General features: G+C 49.6%; 2 protein-coding genes across 2 annotated transcripts; both read left to right on the top strand.

The window, feature by feature from the left end:
• The first annotated feature begins 7,397 nt into the window (after nucleotides 1-7,397).
• Nucleotides 7,398-13,735, top strand: cbx4 (chromobox homolog 4 (Pc class homolog, Drosophila)). The gene is made up of 5 exons (XM_003964572.3): nucleotides 7,398-7,727; nucleotides 7,828-7,871; nucleotides 8,446-8,511; nucleotides 10,121-10,187; nucleotides 11,060-13,735. Exons 1-5 carry the CDS (start codon nucleotides 7,659-7,661, stop codon nucleotides 12,446-12,448), a joined length of 1,635 nt encoding a protein of 544 aa, XP_003964621.1. The 5' UTR covers nucleotides 7,398-7,658; the 3' UTR covers nucleotides 12,449-13,735.
• A 4,103-nt stretch (nucleotides 13,736-17,838) lies between these two features.
• cbx8a (chromobox homolog 8a (Pc class homolog, Drosophila)) lies at nucleotides 17,839-20,206 on the top strand. The gene is made up of 5 exons (XM_003964544.3): nucleotides 17,839-18,074; nucleotides 18,197-18,240; nucleotides 18,615-18,680; nucleotides 18,966-19,032; nucleotides 19,309-20,206. The coding sequence occupies exons 1-5, from the start codon at nucleotides 18,006-18,008 to the stop codon at nucleotides 20,053-20,055; spliced, it is 993 nt and encodes a 330-aa protein (XP_003964593.1). The 5' UTR covers nucleotides 17,839-18,005; the 3' UTR covers nucleotides 20,056-20,206.
• Nucleotides 20,207-21,366: the final 1,160 nt, after the last annotated feature.

Below are 21,366 nucleotides of genomic sequence, written 5' to 3'. Positions count from 1 at the left end.
AGTTAGCAGAAAAACGCACATCCCGTGTGTGTGTGTGTGTGTGTGTGTGTGTGTGTGTGTGTGTTTGTGTGTGTGTGTGTGTTTGTAAGTGTGAGAAGTCAAAATCAGCTAGAAGACAGAAAGGTGTGAGTGTGAAAATAGTTACCGTGCTGTGCTCACGCTTGCAAGTGTAAGATTGATATCGCACATCCCAGCTCTCTCCCTGAAAGACACACGCTGCTACACAGACCCGTGTGTGTGTGTGTGTGTGTGTGCGTGCGTGCGTGCGCGAGATGGGGAAAACCTGTGATGTCTTCCATTACTTCGTTTCCCATTGTGCCTGTGGTGTGTTTAAATTCCCATACTGACACATTACATGCAAAGGTGCGAAGAGCGAAGCGCCAAAATAACACTTGCTCCTCGTTTGCCGCATTCAGCTTGTGCTTTTTGTTTGTTTGGGGCGTCGTCTTTGTGGTAAAAAGGTTGCTAATCGCCAGGCTTACAGAGGTTTGCCGGGATGGACCCGACCGTGGTCGCGCAGAGAAAACAGAAGCGACGATGGAGGCTTGTTGAAAACGCAGCTCATCCTGACTGGGGGGGGGTGGGGTTCCAGAACCAGACGTGAGGAAGACAAGCTTCCTTTGGTCACTGAGGGAACGAAGATGACACAAAATTGTCGCGAGCGGCTAATTCAGCGTCCGTCCCCCAGCATCTGCAGCCCTGCTGGAGGCCTCACGGCTGCACAGGTGCTGCTGGGATGATTAAGTGGGTTTTGCCATCAGTGCTTCACCTGTCCACCCACCTCATCCCTGACGAAGAGTTGAGAGGGGCGTGAGTCACTGAGCTCCATCACCAGCTCCGACTGACAGTGTGTAAACGCGCCAGACCTCCCCTCATCTTTGAAATCCGTCTCTCTTCTCCCTCCGCGGGGTTTTTCTGGATTTATCTCCGTGAGTTCTCGCCTCCCGTCATCCTCCCATCCCTTCCCGCACGGCCGTCTGCTCTGGAGAGGAAATAAAACCCAGCTGCATTCCTCCGTCCAACAATTCCCGTCTGCTCTGCCCAGTAGGTGACTGCTGTCCAATCCATAAGTCATGATAACAACCATCTTCCTCCCACGTGCACGCTAGGCGATGGAAGACCTCCTCCTCTCCGGGAGCGTGATGTCAGACGTCTGCTGTTTGACAAGGAAAACAGGCTGGTGTGTGTTTAAGTGTGTGTGGGGGCCTCAGAGGCACCGTTCCCTACGTAAGCGTGCATGAAATACACATCCACGGATACAAGCTACCAATGAGGCCGCCGCCAAACTGGTGCAGGAGTGAGCCTTGAAATATTTATGTTTTAACACAGTTTCAAGTTCCATCCATTCGGTTTTGCCAGACCTCCAGTCTAATTTGGCCCCCCATCATTTAGGCCCGCTCCTCAAAAGGCCCGCTCCTCCTATCATGGTGCGCGTTATTGATTTGCCATTATGTCGTACGGAGGAGAAAAATCCATGACGCTCCCTTTAAATAACCATCACATAACGACAAGAGAGATACATCACGGAGAAACCGTATCGAATTGGAACACGTGGGACAGGAGGTGTAAGCGGAGCGATCCTCCCTGCGTCTGACAAAGACAGAGCTGCTGAATTAAGCTCTGTGTGTGTGTGTGTGTGTGTGTGTGTGTGTGTTCTTGTATACATAATGTGGTGAGGGCCAGAGTACGCATTTTGTGCAGCGAGTGAGGACATTATGCCTTGTTGAGGTTAGAATTGGGTTTGGGTTAAGGGTAGAGGGGTAGATAGGTCGAGGGGTAGAGGGGTAGAGGTCAGGGGCATTAGCTGTGGTGTAAGGGCCAGGATCCGTGACTAGGGAATGGATTATGTCTATGAAAGTTCTAACAAAGATAGAGGTAAGGCTGTGTATATGTGTGTGTGTGTGTGTGTGTGTGGGTGTGTGTGTGGGGGGGGCATTATTCTGGGTAAATGTCATTAAATGTGAGCTGACAACTGATTAGAGTTAAAAATTATATCATGTTTAAATCAGCCCGCAAATGAAAGCCTCATAACTTACCTGTATGTCTCATTGGGTGTTACTGGTAAATGTCTCCTTTTATTAAAAATAAACACTGTGTTTTTACTGCTCGTTAACACTATTGTTTATGCATTTCATATAGATTTCATCAGGAAATGTGTTTACAGCAGGTTAAATGACACACAGGATGTGGTATTAAAACCTTGTTCAACCTGTTTGCCATCAAAAAATAAATGAGCTCCTTCCTTCACTTGTACAGGTGATACAACCATTTTGGAGACGATGCTTCCTGTCCCCCGTCACATGACTGTGACCACATCAGGACGTCCCTTATGTGTTGCTAGTTGAGGTCATTCATGAAGCTAGCTAAGGTCAAGTTAAGGTCATTCAAATCGTTACAATAATATGGTTCAGGGACAAAGTGTGTGTGAGTGTTTACATGGAATTCCAGACTAATGCAGGTTGAGCGACACCTGCCCGGGGCAGAGACGAGGGGGGGCAACATTACAGGACACGGTGCAAACAAAAGCCCGTCTGTGCAGCTCTGTGCAGGAAGTGGCCCTGCGTCGCGCTGCAGCACCTGCAACACACACCGAGTTCCTGTGCTGATGGCGTGATGCGCGTCCCCCTGGGGGGGGGGGGGGGGGGGGAGTTTGACGAGTGACAGCGTGCTGCTATCTCTGCCAGACTGGCCTCGGGCCCTGGCTGCAGCATCGACTGCAGCCAGGGCCCGAGACTGAGAAAGAGCAGAAGTTTATAAGAATGTGCGACGGCTTTGCTGGTATCGCGCTGTCGTTAGCACTTCGAGCGGCCGCCGCCTTCTTTTGCCTCGGTTATCTGAATTTAGCACAAATCTTAAATCCATGTTGTGCTCCGCTCTCAAGTAAAGAGAGCTGGCTTTATCTCTCCGCTCCTCCTCCCAGGCCCCCTCTCTCTGCTCCCCACACAGACAATCCGAACCTCCCACCCCCCCCGAATTGAATTATATGATAAAAAGAGAGCGGCGGCGAGGTGAACGCCTACACTCCTGAATTTCCATATAGATGGATGCCAACATTAAACTTGTCTGTCTGCGAACTCACTGTCCATTTTCTCCTCTCATTACAGGCTGATGGAGGTTTGGCCGCTTCATCAACAACATGAACCTGCTGATGTTTTTAAAACACCTCCAGGGTCATTTGGCTGCCTCTGACCCCCATAAAGAGGTGGCTGTTCCTCCCTGCGCAGCCTCACGAAATGTCCCCTTAATGATGGGGAAATGGGAAGACATCTCCCCGTCAGTGCTTCCGGGCGTACATGTAAATTAAAACGCAATTAACAACAGGCAAATAAGCCTATTCCCCGGAGAGGAGGAGGAGGAGAGGCAGAGGAAGGAGGCTCTCAGGATAAGGGCCCGCGTCACTCATCATTAGCGTAGCATTAGGCTGAAGGCGGCTAAATGCGAGCGCGGCTTCGCGGCTGCGTTTGCAGCGTCGGCTGTAGTGTGGGGTCCGTCCGCTTGCGTCGGGGAAATATCCGCACAAACAGTCGGAGGATTATCCAGCCATTGTTCTCCACGCACAACCCCTCCATTGTGGCCACCCGCCCACCCCCCCACACAAAGCTGTGGAATATATGTCATTTATGGCTGTGAATAAATGCCGGCAGCTCGGGGAAGGCGCTCCTGTATCACCCTGCGCGCCTCCCGACGGCTCCGTGCTGCAGGGGGGAGTCCTTGCATTCAGCCGCATTGTGACCGGAATTCCGCCGCACCACCTCCTCCATCCTCCTCTGGCCTTGGCCCTCACTCACCCCCTCCCCGCCCCCGCCCCCGCAACCCAATCCTTCCTTCCCTCCCCACCGCTGCAGTTGCGCTCCTGGGTTGCTGAAGGGGGATCAATGAGGGGAGCATGTGGTGGTGGTGGGTTTGGAGGTGTTGGTGTTGGTGGGGGGGGGGGCGAACCCCACACGATGGCAGCCTCGGAGGACCGGAGGGGAGTGAGAGGGGAAAGGAGAGGTGGGGGCAAGCGAAGCCCACCATAGCAGAGGAGCCCCCCCTCTCTGCAGACCTGTCGCCGCGGTGCAACAATGGCCATGACAATGACACTGGGGGGCAGAATTTCCGCCACGCACCTCCCCTTACACCTCCTCGTGCCCCCCCCTTCTCCTCCTCAGCGCATTAAAATCAGCAAGACGAACGGCCTCCTAATGGCTTTCATTTGTTACGATTATCATAATTAAACACGTGTCAGGGGCGCACAAAGGGAGATTTCTGCAAGTACCTGAAACGCCCCCCCCCCCCCCCCCCCCCCCCCCACACACACACACACACACACACACACTGTTGTCTGTCGTGGCAGAATAATTAGCCGTCCTGCGTTCGTGTTTACAGCAGTTGAGGGTCTTCCAGTTTTGTCATTGCGGTGAGATTCTGCCTCCTGTTTCCAGAGAGGACATGAACTTTCATCCCTGTGTGTCTGCACGCAGGACCCCCCCCCACAATCTCCCCGTTTGATAGTGGAGCTTAATGGCCGCCCGCTGAGCGCCGTGAGAATGGCTGTAGGGCCCTCTTAACATTTTTGTAACTGCCCCCTCCCTCCTTCTCCTCTCCACTCTCTCTCTGCATCCTGGCCCTTCAACCGGTCCGATCTTTTATTCCCGGTCCTGTGAAGGAATGAATCAGATGTTCTGCCATGTTTTTCCCCTCCTCTCCCTCTTCTCTTCTTTCCAGCACACCTTTTATCCCCCCTTGTACCGTGCATCAATCACACTGTTCCCAAGCCCCCCCACCCCTTCTGTTTTTCTGCCCGTCTTGAGTCCCTCAGTTGGCACTCCGTGGCACCGTGGGTGGCGGGTGCCAAAGAAGGGAGGCCTCCCGGGTTTCCACCATTTTGTTGAAGGATCCAATATGTTCCACACACTCCGAAGCCGCACGCACCTCCCCAAACTAGTGAACTAGGGAAATTAGTTGGAATGTCTGGATCAAAAATCCATTTATGTGGTGAAATTGTGCCAAAAAGGAGGAAAGAGGGTTTCTGGAAAAGTTGGCGCCACAGGTTAGATAAAAATAAAAAAAAACAACTGACGGGCTGACCCTGAGTTTATCCTTGTGTTCCAGATAACGAGCCCGTTTGACCTTGACAGGCTGCGCCAAGGACTAAATACACGGCGACAGGTTCGGGCCAAAGCACACAAAAAGCGTCGAAAACAGGGCTGAAACTTTGGGACGGAGGAGAAGTCGAGGGCGGCTTCCAGAAAAGTGTTTGTTGTTGGCAAAATAGCTGCTGAAATGCAGGAAAGGCGCACGAGGTCGAACGCAGATCTGATCCTTAATGTTTTAAATTCATTTACTAGTCGTGTCCCCCCCCCTCCTTTCGACCTTGTTTTTATCTGCAGGTCGGAGCTCCACGAGGGGGGAAATGTAATGTAGGAAGTCCCCAGTGAACAAAAAAAGGGACTCAACCTCACCTGAGCGCAGTGTGCGCAGCCCTGATCGGCGCCGCCGCAGTGATTAAAACGGGCACAGAGGAGCTTGTGCGGGGGTCGAAATCACCCCTGTCTGACCACGGACGCGCACACCACACCGAGATTTAAAACATTGAAATATCAAAAGCGATCGAGTCTGGTAATTGTGATCCACCGAGTCTGCGCTGTTGCCTGGGGGTTGTGATGAACAAAAATAGACGTGAAGGCGACGGTTTCACCTATCATTGAATTTAAGCCGGTGTTGGTTTTATATTGAAGATACTTTTCGGGATGGATCCCGAATTATTATAATTTTATCCAGCTGGGATCAGATCCCGCGTGTGGATTTTGAAGGATCTCTGTCTTGACGCAAACTCTGGGCGTCATCGCCACAAGATGATGCATAATTTGTGTTTTGGGTACCTGCTCAGTAAAGCTGAGCAGAGCGTCAACCTCTAATCACGCATTGTGCTTCAGAATCTCGTCGATCTGTTCGTTTTCCGGGATGTCGGATTCCATCTGATCCAGTCAGATAGATCGAATAAAGGCTGCGATGCGCGTTTTATCAAGACTTTGCCACAAACTTGGATTGCTCTCTCTCTCTCTCTCCCTCTCGCTGTCTCTCTCTCATTTCATGCTGTTGCTAGGGAAGCAGGGCGTATGCGCTCCCCGGCCGCGGCTGAAGGGCACGGAGGGGGGGAAATCGCCAATTTGTCGAAAAGGGAGAGCTCTGCTCGAGCTTATTTGCCACAGACAATGTCCTCAGACCCGTATGTGCCAGATGCAAGACAAAAAGTGAAGAATTATCAGGCGTAAAACGCGCTTTTGCTTCATTACCTTATATGGCAAGGCTGAGATATATCGTGCCTGTATTTAATAGGCTGGCCGCTGCCGCTCTGCTAAGAGGCTTCATTTTAACCCTTCTGCTGCTGAATTATTTTTAGAGCAAGGCAAAGATCGGTTTTTGACGCCTTTATAGGGTTTTCGCCGCAAAAAACAAACCAATTCCGCGTCTTTTATGACAACTGTTTGCGCACGTCCCGCACAATTACTCTTGTGACGCACGGGGCCGTTAATTGTGGCGCATCTCCAATTAAGCGCCTATTAATCCAGACTGTCTAATTTGTTTAAAGGATGGCATTCAGTGCAGAGAGGACCGCTTTCTGCTTTTGGTTTGAAATTCAAGGGACGAAGACAAGGAACGAATAAACGCCCGAACGGGAGGCATGTGCTGCCGGTACCGTGCAGGCGGGGTGGGCGGTGAACGGGAGCGCCCCGGCACCGAAGGAGTTGAGCACGGCAAAGTTGCCACAGGTAGTCAGAAAGCTGCACGCTAACAATATCAAATGCGGCGTCGAATTAATGGCAGTTGGGCCCAGAGGACGCGGCAGCGGTTTGACGACCGTGACCTACATTCACACAGTTTGGGGATCGAAGTCCTCAGAACTGTTTGTAACAACAGAACAAATACATGAATAATCGCCAAGACGACAAGGTGTGTTTAGAGTCTTTGTTGATGAAGAACTCTTGGTTCCGTCTGCAGTGGAAGGTTGCTGCCCATCAATTAATGAGGCTATTATAACCACCTTCGTGCATGGGGTCAGCCGCTGTCTCTGACACTGAGCAACAGACCCAAGGGTCACTTTTGTATATATTCCAGCTGTACAACACGTTATTAAGCCTGGTGGTTCTGCGGTTCTGTGCAATGACACACGAACCACACCTGATCAAAGTATTTTTTTTGTTCAAGTCTTTATCTATTGTTTTTCTCCAGAGCTGTTTGGAGAGCTCCGCCCAACTTTGCAGAATCAAACCGACAGAAACGATTTTAATATGAACCCGTCGGGGTGTAATTTGCTGTGACGGTATCACGGTCGATGATTTGAATTTCAAGACATCCCTCTGTTGTCCAATACGCACGGGATAAACTCCAACCTCCATGCAAGGTCTCCTCCTCCCCCTCCCCTCCTGACGTCACGGAGCCGAAGCTTTAGCACGAAAAGAGCCTCTCACAGCCCCACTACTGTGTGTCAGAACTGTGGGCTGAGGGAAGGAGGGAGAGAGAGAGAGGTGGAGGGAATACACTTGGATTTGGATACAACTGGAAAACTACCAAGCACGCACTGCACGCACCGAGCGGAAAAACACATCGACGGCGCGTCGCCAGCATTCCCCCCCCCCACCCCACACCGCCCCGGCGATCGGATTCGGACGAGAATGGAGCTCCCCGCCGCCGGAGAGCACGTCTTTGCGGTTGAGGGCATCGAAAAGAAGCGCATCCGCAAGGTAACTGCGAGGGGGAGCGTGCTCTGCAGAAACGCGCCCCAGACGTTGAAAATGCTGGCGCCTGACGCGAGCCTCACCATTTTTCCCTCCACTCTTACAGGGCAAGGTAGAGTACCTGGTCAAGTGGCGCGGCTGGTCTCCCAAGTAAGTGGCAATGCAACATTTCCAGGCGACTTTAGAATGGGGGGGGGTGGGCGGCAAAAACGAGAGCAAATGCTTAAAATGGTATTCGTCGCGCACGCTAGTGTATGTATGCGTGCGCGCGCGTGTGTGTAAAAAAAAAAAAAGGTATGTGTTTCAGTGTATCCGCGGATGCCTTCACTAATTTATGCGAGGGAAGGGGGGAGGCACAGGCACGTAATCCCGTTTTAATTATTTCAGCGCTGCCAACGAATTTACGAGACAGTGGTGCTAAAATGGCCGACTGTACGTTACTGCCAGGGAGCTGCAGAGCACGCAGTCAATATGTGACAGATTCCTTTTTTTTGTTGTTGTTGTTCCGCAGTTGCATGTCTCGGTGCATTTGTTGACAGGGACGATGGCGAGCTGTCAACCCAATCGCGCATTTGGACGCAAATCCGGCGCACCGGCTGCACAGTTACGGTGCAGGAATGTGCCTGAGATCGCCTGAAACCTGTTCGCCGTTGGGAACCAACGGACCAAAAAATAAAATAAAAATAAATGAGGTTCGTGACGTTGTTCATTTTGTTGTTTACAGGTACAACACATGGGAGCCAGAGGAAAACATTCTGGACCCGCGTCTGCTGGTGGCGTTTCAACACAGGTGAGAAAGATGTGAACTTCGGCCGAGGCCGCGCATCCTCCAGCTCAGCCATGACCATATATGGGCATGGGAGGAGGGGCCGTAGACTTACGCTATGGCTGATCCACCCCGCCCCCCTCCCCACGGGACTGTCTCCTGGGGATGTGCTAGTGGGAAGTCATGGTAAATCATAGCAATAGACAGCTCGGACAGGAGGAAATGAGCGTGGATGGATGTAAGTGGTTGTTTTATTGTGCGATTTCCTCGTGCACGGGGACTCTGGAGCTTAAATCTGACCCAGTTCTGCCGAAGTCGTCGCCTTGTTTGGACAAAAAGTGCAAGCTGTAGCTGTGAAATTAGGAAACAAAGTCAACAGCAATTTCATTCAGGTGTCATCCTGGCCGCATTTTTCAGTTCTTTTCTTCTTCTCTTTGATGACTGAACCGTGAATCTCCGTCTCAGGTCAGACGTGCATGTAAAATTACTAGAAATGCACAAACAGCTGCCTGAAAGGTTGGGATGTTAATGAATACAAATGGTGCTGTCAGTTTTTGGCATGTGCACGAGCTGCCCCCCCCCCACCACCACCACCACCACCCCGAGGCCCGCGAGATCTGCTCTCTCTGTAGGCCGTCACCATCAGGCCGCTCATGGGAGGAAAGGAATTCACATTTCTGAAAAGGCTAATTGACATGCACTGCTCACCAGCATTTCCAGTGGACCGCTCTCATATTCCCCCACAGCCTGCCACCCTGCCTGGATATATATACGTGTGTGTGTGTGTGTGTGTGTGTGAGGGAGAGAGTAAGAGTGTCTGCCTCTGTGCTGATGGTCATGGAGCGCTGCTTCTGTGCTCTGTGTATGGATTCCTCTCCACTCCCAGAGGATGGGGGAGGGGATTCGACACGGGAGGCTGTAATTGCCAAATCTTTTGTGAATAGGGGTCACCCCAGTTGGATGATGTTCGAGGCATCGCCTTGTTAAAACGCAGCCTGGTTAATGTTACAGTTTCCTGGCGACTCTTGACAGTCAGAACATCTGTAGCAGGAGGCCAGCAGGGTCGAAACCGACCTTCACCCGCTGCCAGTTATTTATGAGCCGATGATGAGTCAAGGTTTATATCAGGGAGCAATATTTCACACACCGCCCAGATTAGTCCCGTCAGTAACGACAACGGCGCGCTTCACGCTCCGCTCCGTCTGTTCCAGCCCTTACAGGAGAGACAAACGTTGCTAGTCTGATATTTATTGGGATCCCAGAAGTCCTCCAGTCTTCACAATCCCATTTCATCCCCACCTCCTGACCCTAATTAGAGATGGGGTGTAAGGAGAGGAAGGGCGTGCTTAAGGAGGGAGGACGTTTGAAAGAAAGGCAGAGATTTCCCCCTCTATCCCTTTAATTGAATTTCTCCAGGATAATGAGAATATGGAACGGGCCGATTACCACGGAGAGCTATGCAAATGAGGACCACAATGCTTTGCAGCGGGTCACACTTGGGTATTCATTAGTCCTTGAAATTAAGAACCTGCATTTGACCTTGAATAGGTAGAAGAAAACAAAAAAAAATGTTTGGATATCAAATGAGAGGTGCTTCACTGAAGGTTAATAATTTGAGCTTCTGTTTTTCCAGGGAGAGACAGGAGCAGCTGGTGGGATATCGCAAACGTGGACCAAAACCAAAACATCTCTTACTGCAGGTAATTATTGTCATCCTCGCCGCCGATTCTGGTCTGTGACAGACAGGGTGTAGGAGACAAAGAGTGGGAGCTGTTCCACAGCTGGATTATTTTGCTATGCTCATCTCGACATGGTGTCTGTTGCCCGAGGTTACATAAGCACCGCGTGAGTGCACGCGTTTTTATCTGCATATTCATTATTTCTTTATGCAAAGCAGCTAGCATGCTAAAAACATCCAGCCGTGCTTCTTTTTGGCCTGTGGTGAATCAGGGGCACGACCTTAAATGGTTCCCGGTGCTAGAATAGATGGCTGAAAGGACCACGTGTGCTCTGACAGTCTGAGCTCAGGCCTTTGCTGAGTGTCACTCTAAATGTGGTCATATATTTTGAGGGACTCTGAGCCAATTGTTATGCAGCGTCACTCTTTAAGAGGCCCTGGGCTCTGCCAGAGTCACACGTGTCCAGCGATCAGGGTGGAGCGTGACATGTCTGATGACACTTCTCTGACCTGGGGTCATAGCCGGCGAGTCTCAAGCGTTCCGCTGCAGTGCCTTTCTGACGGCCAAGGAGATGTGGGTGGGACGAACTGTGCAGGTGGGGGAGGGTGCTTGGATGGTTTATTTCCATTTTGGACACAGCATCGCGTAAACATATATGTGCCGTTTCTATTTCTAGCTCAGGCCCTTTAGTTAGCAACCTGAATCATTCATTTTTCATAAAAATTGAATCATTAGTTGTGCTTTTACTGTGAAAGAATGTTCCTGGTCCTAACACAGAGAGGATCACCGTTTGATGTTGGAAATGGTGGATGGCTGCAATTCTTTACAGTGAATGTCGCTGCACATATTATAATGTTTGATGCTAAACTTGGTGTCTTGTCTCTTTCTTCAAGGTGCCCTCGTTCGCCAGGCGATCGAGTATCCCCGCGGGTTTGGAGGAAACTTGTCAGGAGGCAGATGATAACGCCAAGGCCGATCCCATGGAGGTCCAGCGCCCCCAACCTCAGCAGTATCAGCTGAACAGCAAGAAGCACCACCAGTACCAGCCGAGCAACCAAGAGGTCCCTACAGACCAGCAAATGAACGGGAAGAAGAAGCTCATCTACCAGCTCAACAGCAAGAAGCACCACCACTATGAGCCTGACCTAAATATGTACGAGGCTCAGGGTTCAAGGCTCAAAGAGGTGGTCAAAGTTCAGGAGTCCGGCAGCAAACCGGCCAATCCAGGTTGGAACTTGCCACTGGCCCTGCAGCAGAAATGGGTCCGCGACAAGGAAACGGGGTGTTTGAGCAAAGTCAAAGAGTCGGCGGTGGAGGCGAGGAAGCCATCCGTGAAAGACGCTGAGAGCGAACATGCCCTCAAACCCAACTCGAAAGATGCAAGCTTACCCAGCTCCATCAGCAGCAAAATGAAGATAATCAAGAACAAAAACAAGAATGGACGGATTGTTATTGTCATGAGCAAATATATGGATAACAACAAGGTCCACGGAGCAAAAGCTAAGCACGGGGAAACGTCGAGTGACATGAAAGCCCAAAGCACCAAACCACCAGAGAACAATCCAGCGCACTCAACCAAAATTGTGGAGTATCTGGAGAACGGTATTCCTAAAGAGCTCTGCAGTGCCAGGACCCTTCCTGTGGCGGAGCATCCCATGAAATGTCCTCCTAAAGACAGGCATTTTTCCAAACCCTCACCCAGCACAGCAGAGGAATATAACACCGAGGTGGCCCGTGGTCAGGCTGATTTACCAGATGATTTACCCCTTCAGCTAACCGCTAGCTCCCCTGTGACCTCGTGGGCTCCTGACACCAACATCCCCACCCCGACGTCTCTCGACCACATCAGGATCCCGTCTTTCCCCAAAGACCGTAAGCGGAAGCTGTCGGATCCCGTGGACCACAGGAGTGTTTCTAAAGCCTACCTGACCTCCAGGAGCCTCAGCCTGCCCAGCACCGCGGTCACGCCGCCTCAGGACACACCCATGGACCTCCACTGTAGCGGCCGGCGCCACAGCAGCGCCTGTGAGACTGTTGATTCTGGCGGCCAGGAGGAACCGATGGATCTCAGCTTCCCAAAGACTAAGAAGCCGGCAGAGCCGGAGGTCCCGTTGGCGCCCCCGCCGGCGGTCGAAACCGCGCCGCCGGACTCTGGAGATGCACAGAAATCTGTGGAAAAAGCAGCCGTTAAAAAAATCTCCCCTTTTATGGGAAACATCATAATCACAGACATTACGACCAACAGTCTCACCGTCACCTTCAAGGAATACGTCTCCTTTTGAGAGGCGGGAAACGTTGGCCTCGCCGCTGCTGATCGGACAATCCTGTAAATATGTGAATATGTAAACAATTCAGAATTTTGTATATGTGAAAATTTATAATTTATCATTCAAATTCAATATGTTTGTTATAACATTTTATACTGTATGATACCGTAGACGAGGAGGTGCCCTCGAGGAGAACTCTGGTGGACTTACCTCCCCCCCCCCCCCCCCCCCAAACATTTTATTTGTCACATGGAGTTTAATACGATACTTTTGCTGTTGTTTCCAACCTGTACCAAACTTATAACCTGAGAATTATGAAGGTTTATACATATTTTTTATGGATATTATCAATAATTCCGGTCCCAGCGGAACGTTAGGAGGGTGCGCGAGCATTCACTGGTTGAAAAATCCAATCAAGCACTTAATACCAGTTCAGTTCTTGGTCTCAGTACTTGTGGAAATGAGATTGTTTCTGACTCATTTTGCTGTTCCCACAGATTGTTCCTCCTTTATTTTATAGGTCGATGAAATGTGAACAGGCAACTGAGAGATGCACTTTGATCGTGTCAGCGACCTTTAGGGCGTGATGGTCCTTGTATAGATATTCTGCGAGATGCATCGGAGCTGTAAATGAAAACGCTTTTGCAAATCATAATCTACTGCGCGCCGCATCCGTCGGCGTGCACGTGGCAGGTACTCGTCCCAGCACATGGCCGCGATGAACCTGCCCGCGTTTCTTTGGTCGGGCCTTTCCTAATTCCCCCCTGAACTGCAATATTTGTCTCATTCTATCATGGAGGCTGAATGGGTCACCTGGGGACATCGATACGCTACTGCTATCAGCTGCATAACGTGCTAGCGGGGTCGTTCACGTGCGTGCGGATGAGCTGGGCGGCGTGTGCAGCTGTGTACACTGGGGCTGTTGTGATGATGCTGCTGAGAAATCCTCCGTCAGAGCCATTGGATGTAACCTACATTTGAGTCTAAATTGCCTTCTGTGCACGTTAAATGCAAAAACCAGTGAGAATGCTATAAGAGTGTGTATTTATTGACCTTTCATGTGTGTGAACAACGCTGAGAGATGCTCTCCGCATTTGAAGCCGTTTTCTTTGGGTCGGGGTTTCTTTTGCCTCCTTTCTTTGATTTTGTGCAGTATTTCTGCAGCACTCCGTTCAAACTCCAAACATTTGTGATAAAATATCTTTGGCCGGCCTGTGGAGGTCAACTCTGGGTTACTGGATGCTTTGTTTCACAATAAAGACCTCTGACATGATGCACTGATATACAGAGTGCAGATACACACGCTCGTGCATTGCTGTTTGTCTTTTTCTGGGCCGGTCTGGTCGTCTCCGGTGTCCTCGGTGGTCCCGAAGCCATCGGGCCCACACAGAGAAAGAATGGAACATCGGTTGTGAACCGTGCAGGAAAAAAACAGATCGCGTTGCATAATCACAAATGATCCTGCACAAAGGGCCTTGTGTATTGCGTAACTGCACCACTCACTCGCATTAAAGTGCTACCCCTGCATTATTTTCCTCTCATAGCTTGACCCACGAATGGAATGTAAACACGCAACATGAGCGCAGGAGGGGGGAGGGGGGGGGAGCAATTGTGTAACGTGCATTTGATCTCTGAGTCCAAGTATGTGGCCGCCATCGGGGTCACAAGATCCAGAACAATGCGCCGTTTTGGCGTTTCAATATGAAGTGCCTTCGAGGGCTCGGTGACATTTACAGAACAGGAAGTAAACAGATGAGAAGTGTTTGGTTTTTTTAATGTCAGAGAATAGATGAGTCACCATGACGCAGCATTATGACAGCAGGAAACATCCCCGAGTTCAGATTAGCGTGCATGTGCTAGTGTGCATGTGTGTGTTTCTTTTAGCATATGTGGGGGTCCTTGTTTGGGGTGTCAGGTCAAAATGTATGGAATTTATTTCAATTTTGGAGTGAAGATTTAAGGGTGAAGTACAATAAAGCCTAAGATTAAGTGTAAATATGCTGGATTGAGTCAGTGTAAAGGCCCAGCAATGATGTGTGCGTGTGCATGTGTGTGTGTGTGTTTAGAGTGAGTTCCCTATCACAGAATGTTGACAAGGACACAAAAAGAATAAAGAAGTCGAGAGAGTGACTCACAGCCGGCGGCTGGCTCCTCAGATTGAATCAGAAACCTTCTCTTTGTTGCACCAGCTCAGCTGATTGCAGCCTTTACACTATTATACCACTGATTCCTCCCTCCTGAACCCCCCCTGAGATTTGGATTTGGCTCTCAAAAAGCAAAGAACCATGAAACTCAAAGGTCTTCAAGGCCAAACAGTAAAAAAAGGCCACAGCAAAATCGACCTGTGCGTTTCCTTTTTACTTTCCTCCCGTTTTTCTGTTGCCTCGGCGACCGGACAGTTTATTGCCTAATATGGACAGAAGCTGCAGCCGGTCGTGGAGCCACATCTGTCACTACCGGGCCCCTTTAATCAGCCTCTCTGTAACGAAACCGGCAGATGTGATGACCCGATGGTTGAAAACCGAAGCATGTATCTGATCACGCACCGAAATATGCGAGTCACGCACCGGCAGGAAACTTAAGCACGGCCTGTGTGTGTGTGTGTGTGTGTGTGTGTGTGTGTGTGTGTGTGTGTGTGTGTGTGCGTGTATTTATAGACCAAGTGTGATGTTTCACATTCCCTCTTTATCATCGTACCCAGCAGCACCGCCTGAACAGTCTCGGTTTCATCTCCGCATGTGTTGCAGCCCCGTCGGGTCAGACTCTAGAGATGGAGGCCTGAACCAGACCCACTTAGTTCGGAGCTGGTTCTGTTGTTATTATCTATCACGTCAATGCAAGACTCGTGTCAGATTGTCCTGTACTCTAGGCTGGATGTCCGTCTGTGCGTGATTCTAAAGCAACTCTGTGTCGTTTAGGCGACAGAAAGTGCTGCCAAACCTCCAAACCCAAAATAGTTCTTGTGTGAGAAATGAGAGCCGGTGAGGTGGATCACACTGCTGCATATGATGCCTCCTAATTCAAACCAGCACTTAAATAGACCGAGGAATGACTCGCGGGTCAGCGCCTCACAGTTTACGTGTTTTATTTTATTTTCCAATGTCTGGACCACCTTCTGGGCTAAAAGATCATTTAAAATGTCGCAGTTCGGCGGAGCAGCGCGCCGCGTTTGCGCAGAAACCAAAGAAGACGAGGCAGTCTCCCTCTGCTCCCGCCGGGCAGCAGCGCACAGTCACGTCGCCATTGCGGCTCCCGCAACACTCGCTTTAACCACGGCTCTGCAGACCAAATATGGAGAGGAGCGCAGCGCCGCGTCCTCCGTGCGTGTGAGCACGCAAACGGTGCAGCGCTGAGCCATTCCTGCACCGACAGGAAATGTCGGTCCGTGCTATCAAAATGGTGGTTCATATTTCGACGCCAGCCAAACGCATCCCGCGTTCGGGGAGCGCCCACCTATGTCTGCTGCGCGGGGAGGAATTATTTAGTGTGTGTGTATGTGTGTGTGTTTGGGGGGGCAAATGGGGTTGATTTTCTTAAAACAAGCCAAAGAGAGAATGTCGAGCTGCGGGCATCATTCGCGGGAAACATCTGCAGCAGCCTCGCGTCTCTGCACTCACATCCGTTTAAAAGCCCCAATATTGCCTTTAAAAGTGGGTATAAATGTCGTCCTTTACCTGGACAGCACATGGCGGAGCGCACCTGCGCGTGCGTGTCACATTTGACAATAAGCCTTCGATTTGTGGGGTTGATACGTCGAATCGGTCTAAATATTTCTGCAGAAATCTAAAAGCTGCGAGGCTTTTAAAGCCCCCAGAGATGCTGCAGGAGTAGCAGAGATTTACTCATTTACAGGCTGTTTCTTCTTCTGAAGAAGCGCAGGAACCTTTTAGAACCTCCAGAACGTCCGTGAGACTCTGATCCTGAGGGAATCTCAGGCAGGTTCTACGCGCTTTTAATTGTGGAACCGGGAAAAACCCACAAACTATAAACGAACCAACTAAATTCAGTCATTTCGGTATTTCTTTTTTTCATGTGTTTTGGGTATTTTTTAAGTTTTTTGAGTTCCTCAATCCACGTCAATGCGGAGCGATGAGATGGATGAAACGGAGAGCAGAAAGAAAAGTAGAAGTAATTCTGGCTTTTTAAAACATCAATTTTACTTTGTTGATTCTGGTTTCTATTTACTTTCGTGTAATTTACAATCAAAACATTTGACTTGTCGATAATTGTCCCCGAGGCCTTGAGAACATGATGTCACACCACTTCTTCACCCCTTCTGTTGTAAAATGTAATAAATAATTCCAGCTGACGTTAAAATAACTTTCATTTATTTTCAGCTATATTACTATTATTATTATCATCATTATTATTATAAAATAATATATATTATTATTATTATATAAAGACATTTCTATTGAATTACATTGTTTTAGTTGCGTAACGGTAATAGTGAGAATGTTAACAATTAAAAAAAAATATATATATAAAATATATATTCTATCATTTAAATCTCTAATTACAAGAGTGGTTGTTTTTTAATATGTTCTACATTATTTTGCGTTTACAGTCAGAAACAGAATTTAGAGTCATGTTTCTCGCACAGAACTTTCAGGATTAACGCGCATTTGTTGGTGTGAAATCGTCCATATGACGGGATCTATCTCATCCATAGTTTACGGTTTTCCATCCCATAATTCTGCATAGAACAAACCCACTTCCTGTAATAGTTTAACTACAGTATATGGCGACAAACAGACTGTAAAACCTTTGCATTGCTCCCAAACTGACGTGGTTCTAATCATTTAATTCGCTTTCTCTGCACCGTCGGTCTCTCGCGCGTTTGTCCGCTTGTGAGAAAACCTTGACGCACCAAACACACAGCAACTGCGGGATATAGTGCTGTCAATAAAATAAACTAATTAATTTAATTAAATTTTTTAAAAAAAAACGGGCCAAATTTCACAAAAACAACTGCATTTCTTTAATTGAAGCGATCGTTTTAAAAGAACCTCGGAGGGGAGGAAAGTGTCTGAGATTCGGGTTCATTGTTCGCGTTTTATACGAAGTTCATGGGGTTAATAGCCAGGTAGAATATTTAAATATGGAGCATTTGATCAATTCTGACTCTATTTTAGCTGCAGATGTTGAAACAGGCTGAAAACGCGTTTATGGGAATAAAACACAAGAAGACCCACCCATCCACCCCCGCCCCCATCCACCCTGTCCTCTACTTGACTCTTTATAAACTGCTTATGAAATAAAAACTTTGCTGGTTAGCCAGAAAGGACCCCCCCGGGCGCTCGGGGGGTCGCGCACGGCTCTGTGCGCGCCCGGGCGGGCAGCAGCGGGGCTCCTCCCCTCCGCTCCCCGAGCAGGAGCACGTAGCAACAGCCGAGCCAATGCGCTGGACGGCGCTCCGTCCTACCGACTGCGGTGCCTGGCAACAGAAAGACGTGATGACGTCCCCTTCGCACTGCGTATTATGGGATGTGCGGAATTAAACAACCCGAGGAGGACAGGGGGGAAGCCAAAATAAAATAAAAGACAGAAAAAAACGAGTGCATGGTGAAGCATGGAGCTCTCGGCTGTTGGCGAGAGCGTCTTCGCCGCCGAGTCCATCATTAAACGGCGGATCAGACGGGTACTGGCTGCCTTTTTCCACCCACAGGCTGCGCCTTCGCGCCTTATTACGCAACCGTTTGTTTTCGTCGGCGGTCAATCCCGTGATAACCTGAATGTGTTACGGATTTGTCGTTTTTGCAGGGTCGCTGGGAATATCTCGTCAAATGGAAGGGCTGGTCTCAGAAGTGAGTATAATAACCGAGGCCGGGGAGGACAGCGCTCCATCCTGGCCGCTCGCACAACTGCAGCACGTCAGCCTGGCTCACGGATGTTTCCTCGTTTCATTTCAGACCTTGTGTGTCGCGATACTGCTTATTTTGTGTCTGTCAGCGTGTGTGCGTATGTCTGTGCTCGTGATTCTGTAGCCCGCCGGGATGTCTCAAAGTCCGCTGTAGCTTTAGCAATGGCTGGGTCCGCCGTGCGTCACTGGCCGCTACGTAGCCCGTGAACGCGGAGCACGCAGAAAGATTGTTTCAGAAAAGTGCTGCGCGCTTCGGCTTGTCCGTAAATCGGTCTGTTTGTGGGCAAACACGTCTCTCCCTCGTCCGTTTCCATCAAGGTACAACACTTGGGAGCCGGAGGAAAACATTCTGGATGAACGTCTGTTCGCCGCCTTTGAGGAGAGGTGAGGGTTTGACAGCGGAGCTGCAGGCCGCAACACACCTTCTGCGCTGCGGGGAAAAAACACCCGTCAAAAGAATAAATTCAGTTCAAATGAATCGTTCTCAACTCATTTGTGGTGAATAAATGTGTCCACGGAGCCAAACGGTTCATTTGTTAGTTGGGATGTAATTTCCCGTCTCATGGGTGTTTAGAAACTACATGAAATTCCCTTAAAATTCCGAATAAAACTCCGTTTTTCAAACAATACGATTCTGATTTGGGCTGAATTTATTATTTTCTTTTTCAGGGAGCGAGAAAGGGAGCTGTTCGGGCCGAAAAAGAGAGGACCTAAACCGGAGACGTTTCTCCTGAAGGTGCGAAGAGTTTTGGATGCGCCTTTCTCTGGTTTTCATTCAATCCTCTTGCATGTTCGCGGCTGGTTCTTTTATGACTAATATCCCAGTTAAAACAACGCGGTCCAAATAATTTCGAAAGTGTCAAAGTGTGAGTCATATTTTGCAACGAGAAATTACAATGGTTTTTGTATTCTAATCGGAGCAGACTCAAATAATAAAAATACATAAGCTCAGAGGAGCGCAGCCTGAACAAAAAAAAACCTTCTTTTATAACAATTGTTGCTCTATTTCCAGGCCAAAGCCAAAGAGAAGTCGTATGATTTTAGAGGAGATGCCTTCAGGGGGATCCAGGTTTCCTACCCCGTCCCAGAGCCCGTCCTCACACCCAGGGCCCGGGAGGGTTTACGCACCGTGGTTCCCACCATCTTCCCCCCGAGCGCTGTCAACAGAGGCGAAAGCGTCCACATTAGATCACTGGAGCCTGAAAGGAGGTACAGGCCCCTCCAACACCTCCCCAAGAAGAGGGGGCGCACGCCGAAGCAGAGCTTCCCTTATGACGAGGATGATGGGGGCACCTCCGCGGAGCCGTACGCCAAACGGAGCAAATCCGCGGAGGCGCCGGAGACCCGACGCCTACATCCCCACAGAGAGGCGCCGGATCACGGCCTCATTCAGCTGACCAGGAGGTTCCAGGAGGAGACCACGATCACGCCCAAACCCTGTGGCGAGAGATGCGTGAGGGGCGCGGGATTGAGGTACAGCTGCGTCATCAGTCCAGATGTGAGGAAAAGCGACCCGGGGGCGCACAGGACTGGCACTGACCCGCAACTCAGGCGGCCGAGGCACAGCGACGGACTGCAGAGCCACCGGGGGGAGGAGAGCCGCCCTGCAGCTTTGGGCCTCGCCGACCACGACCCGTCCTGGACCCCCCGCTTGTCCACCCTGGACACCGTGACCGTGACTGACGTCACCGTGAACTTGCTGACGGTCACGGTGAGAGAGAGCAGCTCGGAAAAAGGCTTTTTCAGACAGAAAAGATGAGTGCGTGCGCGCCAGACGAGGCCGCTCGCCGCGCATGTAACATACTAACACACTGACTGCAGGTCTATATTTTTTACTTTCTATAGGATTCAGATATCAACCGTTGAATATTTAATACGCTGCTGATTAAAAACGAGTTTGAGCGATTAAAGCGACGCCTTGTTACTTTTGCACACATTCTTATTTCCCCGGAATGATCCAAAGGTCATCGGGCCCCGGAGCCTGTGCGGGGGGACTCCCGCAACAATTGCAACAGCGCACCCACGTTCAAGGCGAATTTGAAGTTACAATTGCGTTTTATAAAATTCAGAATTGGTTTTTGACTGCGTGCGCAGAAAGACGGTTGTGTGCGCGATCTTCCCGCACTGATGCGTAAATCACTCACGCAATCTTTGAGGAAAAAAGGCCCTGATTTAATAAACCGGTGTTCTCCGATTTCCAGAAGCAGTTTATGGTTTGTTTGAAGAAAAAGAAAAAACCCTCAATAAGCCACCAGGTGATTTTTGGGTCTTTCAGCTCCCAATTTTAGGATTTGTTATTACATTTTAGGCCCTTTGATCCAGCCGTCATTGTTGCCTTTAATGTGTGGAATTCACCTATTGACCCGCGCTCTCACTACGCCAAAAAGAGTCCATTTATTTTCGGGCCTATTTGAGGCATATTGGGACCCAGGACCGGTCCAAGAGTGGCCTGTACCCTTGTCAGGAAACCTGCTCATCGTGTTAAATATGAAACCACCCAGACAACCAGTTTTACGTCATTTTTCAATGAAAGAACGAGGAAATCTCTGCTGCGAGGTGCGTAATCTTCTGTCAGGAGTCACTGAAGTACACAGAGATGTGAGTGTGAGTGAGTGTCCGAGACACCCCCACCGTCAACCCCCTAACACAAGATGTCGCCATGTGCGAGACCGTGAGATGGAGTCCAATAAAACCTGAACAAAGTGCATTTCCGTGTAATAAAAGGCGATTCCAGTTTGGTTTTCATCCGTCAAATTAGCGGCTGCTCAGGTGAGGCGTCTTCCTGCTGCTGTTGGCCCCGAGCCTCGGCAGCACGTCTGGGGAGGGCCCCTGACGTGACAGCTGTTGCGTCGGTACACCACTAGATGGAGACAGACTACAGAAAGATGCTTATTTGCTTATCTTATTTTGTTTTGGAGGCTTTTAAGGCTCATTTGAGCTTATTTAAGCTGAATTTGATACAACACAAGATTCCTGAGAAGGTCTGTCCCATTTCATTTAGTTTCATAAGATAATCTTTCCAATTCGATATAAAGAAAAAACTATTTACCACTATTTAGTATTCTAAATT

This window comes from Takifugu rubripes, chromosome 5 (assembly GCF_901000725.2).
Source record: "Takifugu rubripes chromosome 5, fTakRub1.2, whole genome shotgun sequence".
In the NCBI taxonomy this organism is placed as follows: Eukaryota; Metazoa; Chordata; class Actinopteri; order Tetraodontiformes; family Tetraodontidae; genus Takifugu; species Takifugu rubripes.
This window is presented reverse-complemented; position numbering and strand designations above follow the sequence as displayed.